This window comes from Trichoderma virens (genome assembly GCF_000170995.1).
Source record: "Trichoderma virens Gv29-8 chromosome Unknown TRIVIscaffold_84, whole genome shotgun sequence".
NCBI classification, from domain to species: Eukaryota; Fungi; Ascomycota; class Sordariomycetes; order Hypocreales; family Hypocreaceae; genus Trichoderma; species Trichoderma virens.
This window is the reverse complement of record NW_014013665.1, coordinates 726,277-743,000: the sequence shown is the minus strand read 5'-3', so window position 1 is coordinate 743,000 and position 16,724 is coordinate 726,277. Positions and strand designations below refer to the sequence as shown.

General features: G+C 46.9%; 3 protein-coding genes across 3 annotated transcripts; 1 reads left to right on the top strand and 2 right to left on the bottom strand.

Annotated features, from left to right (window-relative positions):
• Positions 1 to 984: 984 nt before the first annotated feature.
• TRIVIDRAFT_157297 (uncharacterized protein) lies at positions 985 to 3,006 on the bottom strand (the record flags this gene model as incomplete). Its single annotated transcript, XM_014097990.1, has 6 exons — positions 985 to 1,258; positions 1,329 to 1,555; positions 1,607 to 2,328; positions 2,389 to 2,452; positions 2,681 to 2,861; positions 2,915 to 3,006. Coding segments are annotated over 6 exons (1,560 nt in total), but the record flags the coding sequence as incomplete, so codon positions are not given.
• A 1,157-nt stretch (positions 3,007 to 4,163) lies between these two features.
• TRIVIDRAFT_49577 (uncharacterized protein) lies at positions 4,164 to 4,967 on the top strand (the record flags this gene model as incomplete). Its single annotated transcript, XM_014097989.1, has 1 exon — positions 4,164 to 4,967. One exon carries the CDS (start codon positions 4,164 to 4,166, stop codon positions 4,965 to 4,967), a length of 804 nt encoding a protein of 267 aa, XP_013953464.1.
• A 2,374-nt stretch (positions 4,968 to 7,341) lies between these two features.
• TRIVIDRAFT_172252 (uncharacterized protein) lies at positions 7,342 to 16,136 on the bottom strand (the record flags this gene model as incomplete). The annotated part of the gene is made up of 2 exons (XM_014097988.1): positions 7,342 to 12,755; positions 13,438 to 16,136. The coding sequence occupies 2 exons, from the start codon at positions 15,930 to 15,932 to the stop codon at positions 7,517 to 7,519; spliced, it is 7,734 nt and encodes a 2,577-aa protein (XP_013953463.1).
• Between the last annotated feature and the right edge of the window lie 588 nt (positions 16,137 to 16,724).

The following is a 16,724-nucleotide window of genomic DNA, read 5'->3' as shown; positions in this document are numbered from 1 at the left end:
ATAAAGATCCAATGTCTTTCACACAGCTACTATGGAGTCCCTTGTGTATAGCTGATACCGGTCCCCACGAAATAGCCTTTTCCCTAGTGTGGAATATAGCCTCATCAAGTCGAGTCCTCAACCACATACGACCATAGGTAGTGGAGAATTCGGGGTCCCGTCTGCTCCCCCATAGACAAGCCACTAACCGGCAGATTAGTAGTTGAGTGGGTGACCATCAGCGAACACCGGCTGTTGTATGTTTTTCTTTTTTGCCTTCAAGGCTCAAAGTGGCCGACCATCAACTAAAGTTGTGGAGCTCAGCTATCACAAGACCAACTGGAACGATTTGGTAGATTCATGATTAGAGAGTAAGCTTAATATTGAGCACATGGCGATTCCAACTAGCTGCTGTAATCTTCCATGGCTGTACCAAGATTGCTTAATGAGATTTTTTCGTGTATGTTTGCCAGGTTCAGCGGCCTGAATCAGATGGGTCTCTTGCCGGGCTAACACCGTACCTGGTGTTGTAGAGCTGGGAGGCTATCAGATATTCTGGAAATAGAGGTTGAATCAAGACTGTCTTTTGATAGCAAGTTTTGAAAATAGCAATGTTACTTCGCTTGACACATTCCGTTTCTTCAAAACAAGAATCTTACGCTGGAAGAAGATTCATTGTAACCTCACGCTCAATATAGTGTATGCAAAATGCTTTTGCAGAGCGCACTAACCAAGTCTATCAATTGTAACTTGCTTTCTCCGTAACACACATGGCGTGTTTTGCTGCTGGTATGTAGCATGGTGAGATATAGCTATTATCGGGTACTATATGTTCACTTGTCCATATTTTAACAGCTACCTAGTAACTATGTTCTTACAGAAAGGAATATGTGTCTTTTAGTCGTTGAGAGTCTTTTGCGATATACAGAATGTTTTACCTATGGTGGATGATCAGGAAGATTGCCCAAGACCGCGTCGCTTTCGGAACCACTAACTCAAACCTAGCTAAGTCGTATCGCAGTCTTGAATATTGTTCGAGTTGTAGTTTGGGGGGCCCCCGGAGACAGCCGAGTGCGCAAGCTTAAGAAAATATTCGGCCATTTGTTCCAATTCAGTTGGGAGGGCAGATTGTATATGCAGCTTGCCCTTCATAGCTTGGAGGTATGATCTTGTTGTAGCCAGCAGGTCTAAATCTCCACTAGTAGTGGGGGCTTTCGGATAACGTGTGATGTGGTTGAATATTACAAAAAAAGAGGTAAATGGATAATAAAGAAGTGCCCTAACGATACGTGAAGTTAGTTTAACGAGATGTACCTATCTGGACACTAGAATGCAGGAGGTTTCCTCACCAGAATACTCCTCTAAAAACATGCGTTTTACTCGAAAGATGTGGGAGAAGGGACAGAGCCTCGCGTGCTGACTCAAGTCGGAGGGTAGTGTAATGGACATCTTCTTGCAGTAATAGGACGATGGTATGTAAAAACTTGAACCGCATGAGTCGGATCGCAAGTGACATTCCATGAAGTTGTTCTTCACTGGCATGATCTGCTTCTAGATCCCGAGCTTCCGATAGAACCTGTGGATATTAGTTAGATAATTAGAAATGGTGTATGACACCAAGGCATACTTGTCTTGTTGAGGCATCCCAATCCTCTAAATATGATATGAGATTTTCTCGGCCGCCACATAGGTCTCCAGTGTTCAAGATATCAAGAACTAAACCAGTTAATCTTGACAATTTGATGTTTTGATTGAATAAATGCGCTCCGAATGTGGACATTAAAGGTTGGTTGTAATAAATGTTCCACGGGCCGTGGCGGGGGCGAAACTTTAAGAGATGCTGGAAATCAGGCAATGGTACATTCTCATACATTAGACTTGGCAGCAATACAGGGCGCCCCAAAGCTAGAGAGCACGTTTTGTCGACCATGAAGAGCACCCAAAAAAGAGTCAATCGGCGCTGTCGTTCTTCGGGATCTTGATGCTCCGTGAGGTGTAAGTTTAGGGCTTGAGCTTGCCGGCAGGCGTGACTGGCGAGTATCCATGACAGGTCAGGAGAAGCGTACTCCTCTCCGAGACATGACAGCATTGCCAGAGCCTGAACATTAACTTCATTTGTTTCCAAGAATATTCTTGCATCATCTAAGGCAAGTCGAGTGTTATGTCGGAACGACTTCGTAAGGTGACTTAGGGTCCGATCCTTGTGCGATAGTATGAGGAATATGAAGTTAATGTAGAGCACCCAGCCACGTGGGGAAACTGAATCGGGCTCGAATATGGCCTTCATCAAAACTTGATCTGAAGGCTTGGCGGCTATAAGGCCGGCTAGGTCGGCGACACGCGAGAAGCCTTGAAATCTTCATTAGCCTGCATGTTCTCAGAAAACAAAAAGTCATGGGTCATTCTTACGACTAATTAGTGCATATCCTATAGCTCTTGATGGGACAAAGAATCCAGCCAATTTATCGCATTCCTGGAGAGCGTTAGAGGTTATCGCAAGATTGTGCGCTGTGGGTATGTTGGGAACATGTTGTAATCCTCTTGGAATGGGATGATGATGAGACGATAAACCCGCATTATTACCAAGAGCTCCTATATCTATGGATATATTTGCTGGAGGGGTAAGGAAGTTAAATAGCTGGTTTTGTTCAGCAATCAGTCGACTATTAGCCTCTGTTCCATCACATGAATTCTCTTGTACTGATTCAGTGGGTGGACTGCTTTCTGATGAGATAGTGGTAGTATCTACTCTGCTATTGGTAATGCTAAGTCGGTTCACTGCGAGGGTTAGTTTTTCGAGAGCCGCCTCTATACAATGGAGACGTTCATGGAAACTATTCAAATCTTGCGTTGATGGGGATGTTGTATTGGTATCTTCCCTACTAGATGAATAAGTACAACGCGCAGGACCGCTTAAATCCAGAATAAAACCCACTGTAGTTTCGGGGCCGAAATTTCTTTGGAATATACACATTCACCAGGCCATGGGCGGCAGGTGGTGCACTTTGGCCATTCGCGAGAGCACCTATATTTACTTAGCTGCGGACAGGGCCATCACAAGTGTATTCATATCAGCAGGGCGTACTTGATCTTCTTCTTTCTGCAGAAGTCACACTGCGTCACAACTTAGCCACTCCTAATTTTTGAATGCTGGGCTGTCTCAAGTGCAGGAAGCATACGGCAAAGCGTGACAAACGTTCTGGCAAGGCGACAGGGGGCTGCAACGTATCTTCCATACTGTTCATTGGATCGGGGCTAACCAGACGCAACGAGTTGGCCGTCTGCAGGGCGGTGAAGTTAACGAGACTCTGTATGCTGAACACCTGAGGCTCCTGTCACTCGATATGGGCAGATGATTATTTTCCTCAAGACTCGATACAGAATGTGCTTCGAAGACTCGGGGATAGGATTGGATATTGCGGGCCGACAGACTGCATACCTACATAGGCATAGTCGAACCATTGGCCCTGTCCAAACATAGCCACAATGTTGACGTAGCGCGGCGCCTTCAATTCCCGATGTGGATCAGGGATACCGACAGGACTAGCGTTGATGCTCCAGACTATGTGGAGTGCTGTTTCAATCTGACTTTGCAATTGCTGGATTAAAGGTGTTAGGAGAAATACAAATTAAACCCTTCACAGATTGGGTATGCTCGGGGGCAATCCGCCTTGGCTCCGAACATAGCCAATTACAATGTGTCATCCTGTGGCACTTTTTGACCTAACTGAAGTCCATTGCTGCATATGCCTCGGTTTCTGTAAAATTGCCCTGGGCTGACTCGCATCTAGTGACTGAATTTCTAAACGACTCATCTTTTTTGTGACGGTATGGAGACTGCCAAGTGTTTGAGTTGCTAGCTTGTTGAAGCGGTGGCAATGCTTTGTCTCTATTGTTGTGTTTGCAACCTTATATCGCGATGTTGACTGTGGCTCAGACGGTGTTAAGCGTATGCATTACTTTTTACAGATCGAGCTTAATTTCGGATCGGCCGTTGGAGTAGACGAGAATCACTCAGTTTCATCTTAAAAGTTTATAAATCAAAGAATCCCTCTTTCTCCTGTGAGAGTGTCCTATATCACTTCTTTTTCATATCACAGCATCTCGACTTTGAACCCGAAACGGCATATGATCCAATAATTATACCATTCTTTGCGTTCTGTCAACCTTAACCATCAGGCAGAATGGGCCGCCCCTTTGATGCATATGATGGAATTGCCTGTGCTGAAATCGGCATCTACTGCATCTATCTATGTGGCGCCATCTACCTCTTGCGCAAACACGGTTTTAGGGAGGGTGCTGGTTGGCGTTTTCTTATCATGCTCTCACTCGCTCGCCTCATTGGGGATTCCATGCGTCTAGCCACAATTTCACAGCCAACTAACCGGAGCCTATACGTCGGCTGGTTAATTCTTCTTGGTCTTGGCATTGGTCCCTTAATTCTCACATTACACGGAGTTCTTGGGCGCCTTATTGACTCTATGAACGCCCAAGGCCGCGCCCCCATCAAGTCTTTTCACCGACGCCTCCTTGAAATTCTCATGCTCGGTGGCATGGTCTTGGTCATCATCGGTGGAACAAAGTCTCATTACACCCTCAGCCATGGAAACCCGGTTACTCAATATTCTTCTCTGAGCAGCGTGGGAACGGGTATCATAGTCGCCGTCATGGGACTCTTACTCCTGGAATATCTAATTGTCTTTCGAAACCGAGACTGCATTACCCGTATTGAGCACCGCGTCTTAATCGCCGTCATTATATGCATCCCCTTTGTTTTAGTACGCGTTGCCTACTCTTGCATTCTTGTCTTTGGGGGCGTTCATTCATCACCCTGGCTTCTACTGGGCATGTCGACTGCTATGGAAGTAATTGTAACCTTCATTTGTGAATTATGTGGGTTTATCCTCCCTTCGGTTACCTTCCTTGAAGGAAGCTCATCCCAAGACCGGGAGATGCAACCAATGGGCAGCTATGGAATATCTAAGTAATAGCCACATTCTATGGGGGAAAGTGATTGGGAAGTGCTGTACAAAATTTGATTTCTTTCTAAGTGCCGTTAAGGCTTTTATAATATTTCATTTAACTCAGATAGTTCGATTTTATGTTATATACCTTATTAGTAGGCATTATTGAGCTGTTCCAATACTTACACTGTGTCGTCGGTAATATATTGTATGCTGATAGTTACGTACGCCGTCATGGTCTTCCAAGCTAAACAGACCACGCTGCTAAATGCTCTCCTATTGCTCGGCTATGTCCTCTAAGGAAAGTTAGGTATATCCTTGGGCCTTTTGTTATCCAAACTTCTTCATGTGCAAAGTTATTTAAGCCCTGACTGTGCACTGCGTTTGATGCTTAGCTAGATGCAGTTAGCTTATGAGGTTTACCCTTGCCACTCAAGTGATCTCTAGTTGGATGCTCTCGGAGGCAGCGCAAGGGAATTCCGGAGACAACCAATTATTTCCAGAGCCATGGGTACATGTCGAATAACATACCAAGTTTGGTTGTTGGTTGACTACATTACTCAGTACGGCCACGCTGGGTGGCGAACGCGAGAGTGATTAAACCCGATTTTAGCCTCTTAGGGAAATCCCATGCGAGACTGCCGGCACGGAGGTATTGTATTATCCGCTATACACTAAATAAGCCCAGTACTAATCTGAGCCAGTTTAGACATCTTGTTTCACATCTCACATCTCATATGTAGCTTGATCTTACTGTTTGCTACGTCACCCATGCCGTTATCTTGCTGTAATTGTATAATTGAATTCTTCTTACTGCTAGTAACTAAGCCTATTACTCTATCCTCCTACCCTTTCCTCATCTACCGCTTGTCCACATCATTCAGTTTCAGTCTGTTCCCTTCTAAAAATTCCTATTGGATGTCTGCTGTCTGCTGGGGTTCCGTTTCCCAATATTTGGCCTATTAACCGTTAACGGCGACGCTGTTGTTGATCTTGCTATTATTTCCCATTTGTTAGTTCCTGAGACCCGACTAATGTTTACCGTCTAGGGTGAGTATATGAGAGCAAACAAACCTGACTTGTGGCGTGGGTCGTCCTGGTGGTGTAGCTAGGTTGGCTACCTGTATTGTAAGAGGTCTGTCCAGATTGCTGCATCCTTTCACGATTCTCTTTCTCCTTTGCATTTTTGCTTCTGTATTTCTTGACAGCGGCGTAAATAATCATCTTCAACGGATTTTGTCTTAGAATCCAAAATAAACTTTAGTCCCAAGGATGAAGGGATATTGCTATAGAGTAGTAAAACAAATTTGAGAGAAATTCTCGACAAATTGATGAATTTCAGGGTGTTTTAAAGGAAGGGTAGACACCGAATTTATAGTAAAATCTCTAGACAGGTAGTTACATTCAGTGCTGTTGTAGGTCGACACAGCCATCAGCCACGTATTAGAAATGAATGCATGTAAGCGAGATTCTTACATACGAACGCCATCAACACAGCCTTAACAAGCATTCCCGGTTTCCCCACCTTCCGCGTGGTCCCTTCAGCGTTATGATGAATGATAGGAAAGGAGTCGGACTATAATTTTTAATAATCGCCCTAGAATGTATCCCTATGAGAGGATAGTGGGCCCCCTGGACTTAATGTCGGAGGATCGGCTCATGCCATACACAGAAAGTGTGGGTGCCGGCATTAGACCCCTTCCATTAGCAACACCCACATCGACGAAAGGTTCTGGCCACCTGATATGTATCCACAAAGTGGGAATAAACAAAAACTAAATACACGCATAAATAAATTCGCTATAGATAAAGCTGGCTGTTGGTGCCATAGAATCCTGTGCACCATATTGCTCGTATTGTCGGGGACAAAGAATTAACGGTAAGTGAATTAAATCAAGAACAATCCCCGCCGGAAGGTTTCTCAGAAATAAAGTAATCGATATTTCATATTAAAATTTGGGCATGTGATCTCGAGTTCATAGAATAGGGGTGAGCTTGTGGTCAATATATATAATGGGAAACCTCTCCCACTCCCGAGTTCCTTGATCGTCTTCTCTCGCCAAGGCTATAGGGAAAGCGGTGGTAAGGGTGTCCAAGACGTCTTTTACTGTTATACAGTAGATGTGGCAGTCAACTAGATAAATATTTGAGAGCATTTAAGTTATATGGCTGCTAACACGTAGTTATACTCATGTATGTTTCGCGATGATAGTGATCTGCTGGTCGTCTATTTGTCAGCCGCTAATACTAGCCAGCAGACTCAATTTTAATGCCTCTTTTATCTTAATATTTGCCTGGTTGTAGATGATAAGCGCTTCAATGCAGGTGATGGTCACATCCTCAACCTCGCCTTCATTGGGAGATTGACACGTTCACCAACGAAATGACTTTTGCTATGGGCGAGAGACGACATTTTATTCATTTGATTGACGTCGAGACTATACCATCAAATACAGCTAAGTACCCGTAGTCAACTTATGTATCAATCTGATGAGCTTCCTCTTTCCCAATCCGTCCCAGTACTAACACGAGCTGGCTCAAGTACAATGTACTGCCGCTCTAATATTGCTATACTATAGTATGTATCTGTATACTATCAGAATCCTGGAAACATTTGCACTCATTGCTTTTGGCAGAAGTGTAAGGCTCCAATTTCCCACTGCATCTGTTAGGTCCTTAGCTGTCGCAACCTGATAAGAACCTATCGCAGACCCAGAAGTAAGCGCTACCTGTTTCGTCGTGGTCAATGTAATGTCCTCTACCATGTTAATCTTTGTATCAGACAGCACAAGCACAGAGATAGTCTCAGCCTTAACTTGTGTTCCTCTTGTAAAAAAGGGTAATCGATCCTGCAAGGCCGATAGGGGCATTGAGGAAGGCTGTGTCTTATCCGCCGACACTAAACGGTGCCACTCCGTAGGAAAGTCATTCTTCAGATCAAGCAAGGCAAACATTCCCTCAGTAGCGGATAAACCAGCAGCGTTCTTTTGGAAAGTAGATGCTGCATCGGACGCTGCCTTTCGGAATGCAGCTCCTCCCTGGATAGCCGTGTATTTAACATGGAGAACAATATCGCTGATTGTGTTGTAATCAAATTGTTTGACCGAGGTAGGCAGTTCGAGGCGCCATTTGCTTATAGCCCCGGCCCCTTCAAAGGGGATATACCTCTCGTCCCTGAAGTCAAGGTTAAAGACGCCGCTGTCTTGCTGCCCGTGAGAAACTGCAATACTCTGTATGGGAATCTGGTCTGTTTGGAACCTTTCATCTGAGTCTTTCTGGGGGTAGTCAGCCCCATTCTTAGCATCTGGCTTAGTACGGTATCGGTGTTCCAGCAAGGTCAGTGTCGCGTTAACGCTAGTGTATGGGCCGACGATGCACGGGATAGTCATCCCTACTGACTTTATCCGTCGAGAATAATGACCGGGAAAGTCAAAATCGAAGAGGACCTCGGGCAGGTCAAACTCCGCTGTTCCCGTCTCGCGGAGGGTTAGCAATGCCCACGGCCGAATCTGACGTAGCGAAATATTCTTGACAATCTCGAAATCATGGAAGCGATGCTCCATGTAAGCAGTCTCTAGCCGCTTTAGCGATAAATAGAGATTCTCCCCGGAGAACATTCCCTGCCTGCCCTCATCCCAGGTTGATGGACCGATGAAATCAACCGACTGATCTCCTTTCTCAAATCGGAACGCTTTTTGCGCTTTCTGAGCGAGGTCATCCGCGATCAAGTATGTTTGGTGGTACAAATTGCGGACCACACCTTCCATCCACCCGTACAGCTGCTCACTGGTGTATTTGCTCCTCAGCCATTCTTCCGTATCACGCGCTTGCTGAGCTTGCTGTTGCTGGATTTCAATGTCTCGCTCACACATCTCCACACGTATTCGCGCCGTTGCTATTTGCTTGTCTACCTGCTTAATTTCGCGACCGGCCATGTTGGCCTGTAACCGCCTGTCCTGGAGTTGCTTGATGAGAAACCCTGTGCGGGATGCGCGTGTACCTTCGTATTCCGAGGATTGAGCTTGGAAACGCATCACACTCGAGTTGATGAGCATAGCTTCAGCAACATTTCTGGTGATAGAGCCTATGGACACTCCTACTCCGAAAGGCTCTATTTCTTCACTGATATCGGGTATGGCCTTGACGATGCTGGCTGCTATGTCGAGAATGGTGGCCTTTTGGTTGAGTGCTGCTGCTTCATCTGCTTTTTGCATCTCAAGCTTCTCATGGGATGTCATGCGGAGATTATCTGTTGTCGGTTTCTCAATGGCCTGAGCGATGTCTTCCCAGTCTTTATTCTCATCAGGGACCGACACGTCATCACTACCAGAAAGAGCGAGGAAGTATTCTAGTCTAGTGACTAGGCCCTTCCGAGACTCGAGGAGTGCATCAATGCTTGACTCCGCCTCAGTTTTGGCTATCTTCTTCGCTTCAATCATGAGCGATTGAATCACGATATCTTGACGTGCCCGGAGGTTTGCCAATGCCTCTGTGTCCTTTTTCTCTTTGATGGACAACAGGGTTTGCCCCATCGATTTGAGTTCAATACACAGCTCCAGTGCCTTCTGTAGCAAGTATTGGAAACGATAATTTGGCATGGGGCCAACGGTACTGCTCAGAAGCTGGGAAATGCTAATCCCATAGGCCGTTGCGCGAACCAGCAACCCAGGATCGATTGGAGGCTCGAAGAGAGCAAGGCTTCGGACTACGCCATTGATGTCTTGACAATTTCGAATCTTAAAAAGTCGATCATCAATCAAGTTACGAAGTTCCACAAGCTTCGGATTTGATGGCACACAAAAGTAGGTGGTTTTCAAGATGCCCATCAAAGCAACACCGCCTTGAGCCGTGGTTGTACCTCGCGATGCAGGGTCGCTGTAGAAGGGAAAATCAAGCTCCATATCGAACTGAGAATTGGAAAAATCGTCAAGTGTCTTCTCAAGGTCTGCATATGACTGAAAAACCGGTTTCGTCAACTTCGGAACCGGTATTGGTGCCGACCCGAAAACGTGGGACGCTTCCACGTAACGCTGGATGGCGAGAGGTAACGCCTCGAGCGTGTTCTGCCGGAAATAAACGTCTCCACTGGCGACTAGAATCTCGATGTACTTCATGATGATCCTGCGCATGAATGCCAGCGGCCTCGTCCTTGCCACAATATGAGCATTGAAGGGATTCTTCCGCCATTCTAGTATATTCGTCGCCATGCCATCTTCCGACCCGCTAGAAGGTTTGAGCTTCTTCAGGATATCTTCCACAGAGTCAATCTGGCCGTTTGCGAGCTCCTTAAATGGGAGAAATAACCAGCACCGATCAAGTGATGTCCCATCAATGGTCGGGTCAAAGACAAGGTGAGCTATACTAATTGCGAGGTCATACTGTCCAGTAGCTTGTAGCCTCTCCATAAGAAGCATGATAGAATGGGCACCCAGTTCCCAGTTATAAAGAGCGTAAGGAGTTGAAAGCTCATGAACTGGGCCGTTCCTTTTACCAAAGGCAAGGAAAGTGTCATCCGCTGATACGCTGCTAAGGAAGGCATACAACTGGTCAACGCCTTCATATGATGTCGACATGGATATTAGATCCCGGTCGAGGGTATGCTGGAACACGTCGGAAGGAAAGGTGGTAGTAGAAGTACTGGTCGGGTACGTAATATACGATATTGTGGACTCCGTAGTTATGATATCTTGGATCAGGCCAGTCGCTTTATTAACCTGCGAGTGATTGAATGACAGTGTCCACTCCACATCTTTCTTGGGGGTATTGTCTACCAATTTGGTCACAATCCCCAGGAGTGGTTGCTCTGGTCCGGATCCTCTGTCTATCGGAATCTCGGGGGTTCTCTTATCACCATCCTTCTCTATGTGCCATGACATCTTGTTGAATACAGTTGGAATGGTTGACAACCACGGTTTTTTGAAAGGATCTGTTGCAGGGGCGGCGCTGAGGTCGACTAAGATGACCTGCGATCCGCGCATCTCGAATCGACCCAATGGGTAATTGATGTATCGAGGCAGTAGCGATCCTTGATCCACCTCAATCCATCGCTCCACTTCAATCATTAGGATGCTAGTACTAGGCTCAGGGGCCTTTCGTGGCGGCGAAGGGCTGGAGTTTGTAGTGTCGGTTTTTGGGGGGATCAGGCCAGTCGGACGGGATTTGATCCAGAACTTGAATGAGGAAATGCTAGGGAACTCTTGCGCTTTGAGCCAGATTTTATCATCCGGTTTTTTGCCATTTGCTATGGGGAAATCAGTTTCCTGGGCTCCCCTCACCTCCAATGCAGCCTGAGATACCTGCTTCGGCGTCCACTTGCCGTTGCGGTATTCTGCCCAGCCCATCTGGATTTGCCAGCACTTGGACGCCTTTAGGGTGTCAACATCCTCATCGCCTACGCCCTCGATTATTTTGCCCGTGGCATTAGGATTTGAGGACGTCTTGAGCACGATTTGAGGGAAGAATAGAAATAGACGTTCTCCATAGAGGGCTGGAATGAGGTAGGATCCCGACAAGGGTAAAGGTTTTCCGTCTGCGTCAACTTCCAGTATGGGAACTTCGATGTCGATCTTGGTCCAAGGTTGCCAGTACATGTAGACCAACGCACCTCTAGGCCTCGGCACAATGTCCAAGGTACGGTAGTAATAAATATATGGGGCCGTTCTCGTTCGGGCGAAGAAGTGAAATGTCCCAGTAAACTCATCCTCTCCTTTCTTCCACAGATAGGCCTGAACGTCGAGGTCTGCGATCTCACCTACCCCATAGACGTAACCCTTGATAAGGTCGATGATCTTATTGCTGTCCAGATCGTTCTGTAATATACTCGACTCAAGCATCTGAAAGACCTCCGACTTATCATCCCGAAGAGACGCATCTAGCCAATTCTCAGGATAGAGGAAGACTTTCCTATTAGCCTCCCATATCCTATAATTCTGCATCCAATTCCAGCGATCCATGTTCATTGTATCGCTACTAACGCCCTTCCCTTTTTCTAGGCCGAGGATACACCTTCGCACATAGACCTGCACGGTAGAGATAGCCTGCTTTATGCGTGACGTTTCAAGACAAGGTCCCATTTGTACATCAATTAGTAGGAACTCAAAGAGACCGTCTGCGTCTGTGATGCCCTCGCTTATTATGTATTTATGCTGCAATAGATAGCTCACCAGTGCGACACGCTGGTTCTGTCGCAGCCCGCTGTTTACCTGCGCCCTTAGGTCTGCTCCATTGGGGGAGGATGGCGTAGATCGGAGGAGAAGCCGTACCTTCGCGGCATTGTCAAAATCCGTGGGCGCGGTAGGTGGGATGATTGGAGTGCCAAGCGTGAACAGAAGCTTGAGAGTCAAGCCAGGCACGCCCGTGCTATTGACGAACGCAAAGCAATCCAGCAGTATTTTCAACTCTGTTACTCCGGAGAAGAGAGTGACTATTTGCTGCTCTTCTTGGCCAGGGAACCTTTGGGCTAGATACTCTTCTATTTGAGTTTCAGAGAGCGCTGTAAGCGTGGCCAGAGCGGTCACCAAACCATCATGGGGAGAAGTGCTGGTCCATTTGAGGAATTGAAGAAGAGCGGTTGGGCCATTCAGTTTGTCAGCCAAGTCTCTATATCTTTGGAGAAATTGTATTGCTGCAAAGCTAATGTTCCCAAAGTCGACAGCAAGGGTAGGGTTGACCTGAACTTGAAAGAATTGGACCTCATCGACGCTGAGTTTCATGCTGACATACAAACCAGTCGCTCGCGATACTATTCTCAACATACTTTGCGCGAAGACGGTGGTGTCATGTGCGAGAAGTGTGCCAAGGGGGAACGGCTGACTGGGGCTTCGTAGGGTAGAATAAGAACACTCCGCTAAGCCGCCTCCGTCGGTTCGATGGAGGCTGTACGCTTGGCTATTTGAGAGGCGGATTTGGTTCGAGATCCAACCCCCCGTGTCTTCCTCAAATTTAAGCGCGGTGCCATCTAGAGTCACGCTAGGGCTCGAGGATAAAGTTTCGTCAGGCACGAAGAGCCGGTATGAGTCTGCAGCAGGGGGTTTGAAGAAGACATCTGATGAGTCTTTGTTGAGAGTAGACTCGTTTAATGCTGACAAACTGCCCAAAATGTCCAGTATGAGTTTGCGCACTGGAGGCTGGTCCCATGAATCTCCGTATAGGTCATCGAGCAAAACTTTCAATATGATAGGGTCCGAGTCGGGGTAGAGTGGGGTGAGGACCTTTAGGACAACGTCTCTTTCAGTCTGTGTCTGAAGCGGTTCAATGACGCTTTTTAGGAAGAATACTCGTCGAGAGTTTAGTATAGCTTCCCAAGCAATAGCCTTTTCCTCGTCCGTCCCGGTAGGTTCCGGTTGCTCAAAGAAGATTTTGTGTGCCTCTTGGCTATTGCTGGAGAAATATGGTAGGAGGACCTTTTGGTATACCGACGAGGTCTCGGTTAAGTCCGTCCCGGGAACCACTGGACAAGTCAGTCAAAACCCTTTTTGTATTGATTCAAGTTAACTCACTCTCAATGAACTCTGTGACTAATTGCGCAGTCGCAGAATCAAACAACTTGACTGATGCGGTAGTCACATCAGCTGGCGAAGCCATCATGCCCTCGGTGATTACTGGTAAAGTATCTTTACTGCTCTGAATGTTGATTATAATGTCCGAAGCGGCCAAGACGATCTGCAGCATAGATAGCCCCAAATCTAACCCTCTCGAAAGCATAGCTTGGTCATTACCAGTAAAGAAGAGAAGCTGTTCTTGGCTCAAACCAGCATCCACCAACTCCTGAAATTCCTTTATGATGCTAAATGCAGCCTGCGGGCTTTCAAAAACCAACGATGGGTTTAGCAGACCTTGTAGTCCTTCAAAATATTTCGGATCAATTGCAAGTATCTGGCAGAAGAGAGATATGCGGTATATGCTAGTTACGTTAGCCAAATCGAGCTTGTCGTTTTGGATATTTGCTGCAGCCACAATAGCAGAGAAGCTCTCCTCTGTCAAACGGAATGCAGCCAGTAGCGGCGCACGGTTCTCCTCAAGACTCAAGCCACCCGCTAGATATCGTCCCTGATCATCTTTTCCAAACACGGCATCCTGTCTATCTGCTTTGCCCCCGAGGAATAGTTTGGCGTAAAGTGAGTTGTCTCCGTTTGTGTCCATAAGGTCCCAGAGAGGCATAAGCCTAAACACTTCAATGCCGGTGAGGGTCGAGATGCGCTGTACCGCCGACATGGCGACAATAGTCTGTGGCGTAATGTTATACAGCGTGTCTTTAGTGCCAAATGATGTGATGAGGCAGTCAAGATCTTGTACTGTCCATCCAGTCTTATGCCACAGCCGTATAAAGGACTGAAGTAGTTTGCAATCTGGCACTGTAAGGGCCGCTTTGGCATTGTCTTTAGTTGGATGACGAAGTCTGAGATCTTCAAGCTTGCCAGAGAAAGTCGGCGAAGCGTCTGCATTCTCAAGTACAAGTTGGCCCTGTAGTGTTCTCGCTCTGAGAAGCCCCAATAATTGCTCAACTGTAATTTCTGATCGTCGGAGAAACTGAGACTTGACAAAGGGCAACCCCTCGTCATTATTCTCTGACAGCATGAGTTGGTCTGACTCATAACCCCAATATTGCGCCGTACCTAGACGCCCGATCTTTTGTCCATAGGCGTCGTCCTGCATGTTTGGATCGATAACGGCCTTGAAAAAATCGAGCGAATAAACTGAAGAGCCTGTAATGGCAACGTGGTCTGCAGGGGAGAGCCCGAGATATTCAGCCGCGTCCGCACTGCTCAACACGTCTTTCGCTAACTTGAGCATATCAGAGGTAGGAGGGGTGCTCCCATCAGTTGTAGGAAATAATCTTTGTTCTGATCCAAAAAGTGCCACAACATCGGATAGTGATACTTTGAGATTTGAGAAGAATAGACGCTGCGTATCAAGGGCCTGGCTGTAAGGGAAAACGGTAAGGGGGAAGTTTTGTGCAGCAATTTGGGTCTGATAGATGCCATAGTCTGTATGCTGCGGCTCTGATAGACTGGTATCACTGGTGTCTTCTTCCGTCATGTTGAACCCCTGGATAGGGACAGGCGTAGGCGGGACGATATTTCCAACATTCTTGATGAAGGACTCCATTGCTTCGTTAGCGAGGTCAATATATGGAATCAACACATTTGTATTGACACAGGACAGTTGCATAGTTAGTAGATCTGGGCGTCTCTCCGTCAATTTGTCAAGAAGGCTTGGACCAGTCGGTTTGCTAGAGTCGCTGGGTGCGTTTTTGAGCATACGCAGAAGATCTACAAAGTAGGCCGCTGGACTGGTGACCGCGTTACAGTCATCACAACCCCCAAGGACAATGTCGCCGAATATCTGCGTATAGCTCGTAGTTTGTTTCGTTGTAGGTGTGGCCAGTGCCACCACTGAGTCTGATGGAGCCGCCGTGTCTGAGCTCGTCAAGGCAGAGAGATGAATATCCGTCTTGGAAGCCAACATGGCCGCCCATACCTGCTCATTGCGCATATCCACCAGGGAGGCATGCTCATGGATAAGGATGGCGCGTTCAGCGGGGAGACCATAGTGGCTGATAGTCGTAACGAATGCGTCTTTCGGTGCGTGTGCAATCTGGAAAGCTGATTTGAATGGCGACCGAAGAAGCGCATCCAGATCTTCGGGGAAGCGCACTAAGGCTTGAAGTCTCTGGAGGTTCCGAAAGAAGGTTCTGAGTGCTTCAGCATCGATTCCGTCTATTACATTTGCAAATTCATCCATATCGAACAGATTGTTTATCGGGTCTTGCCCTATATTAAATCCATAGGATATAGCCACATCTAGCAGCTTGATCACTGCTGGTTTGATTGTCTCTGGTGTTACAGCAATGTGCTGACATGATATAAGACTGTAAATTGAAGCTGTGGGCTCATTCGCAAACAATCTAATCTTGAAGCCTTCTGCGTCGGTTTCATTGGAATTTAACAGGAGGTGGTAGCATCTTGCGGCGTCTGAGACTGCGAGCATCCGCTCTTGTGCAAAGAAGGGGCTGATAAGATTCAAGTTGCCCGCAGCCAGCTTGTCCAGCTTTGCGAGAAGGGCCAATCGAACTTTTGATTCAGGCGAGTTGCTTGCCTCTATGCCGACTGCGTCAATGGCCTGAGAGAGACTTCGAGTGCTATCAATGGCGGCGAAGATCCTATCGTTGTCTTCGACCAAGCCTCGAACAAGGTCCTTTGCCACCTGCAATCCATTGTCGTCGAGCTCGTGAAGAAACATGACAAATTTGTGCAGTTGTTGGCCTTGGACAGAATAAAGAGGTAGGCAGAGAAAAACTGACAAAGGACAGTTGTAGTTACCGTGAGGAAAGGCTTGTGAAGGGTGTATTCAATGTGAATTTAAGACAAAAGGGCCACGGCTACGTAGTCTGAAGTCTGTCAAAAAGGCCCTATGGGAAATTAAGCTCTCCTTGGAGTAAATGGACTGAGGCAAAGCATACAGATGCATGCTGCAGACACAGCAACTCCCCCATTGGCGCTTTGATTTCAGAGATAAATTATTCTGACTCATTAGCGCCGTCAGGCAACGCCTGGGTTCTCCTCATCTGGAACATAGCGGCATACGACCATCCAATCCGAATGCTATCCGATAGAGTCTGCGTTGCTCGATCATCGGCATCACACACACGGCAGGAGGTTCAGCTGGTCTCGGATGCCAAGAGAAGCCCGAAGAAGGGTCCAGCCGGCAATGATTCGACTCTGTGCCGTAAAAACTGGGCACTTACGATAATTTGACCTTGCATTGCATCGCGTTGCCTCA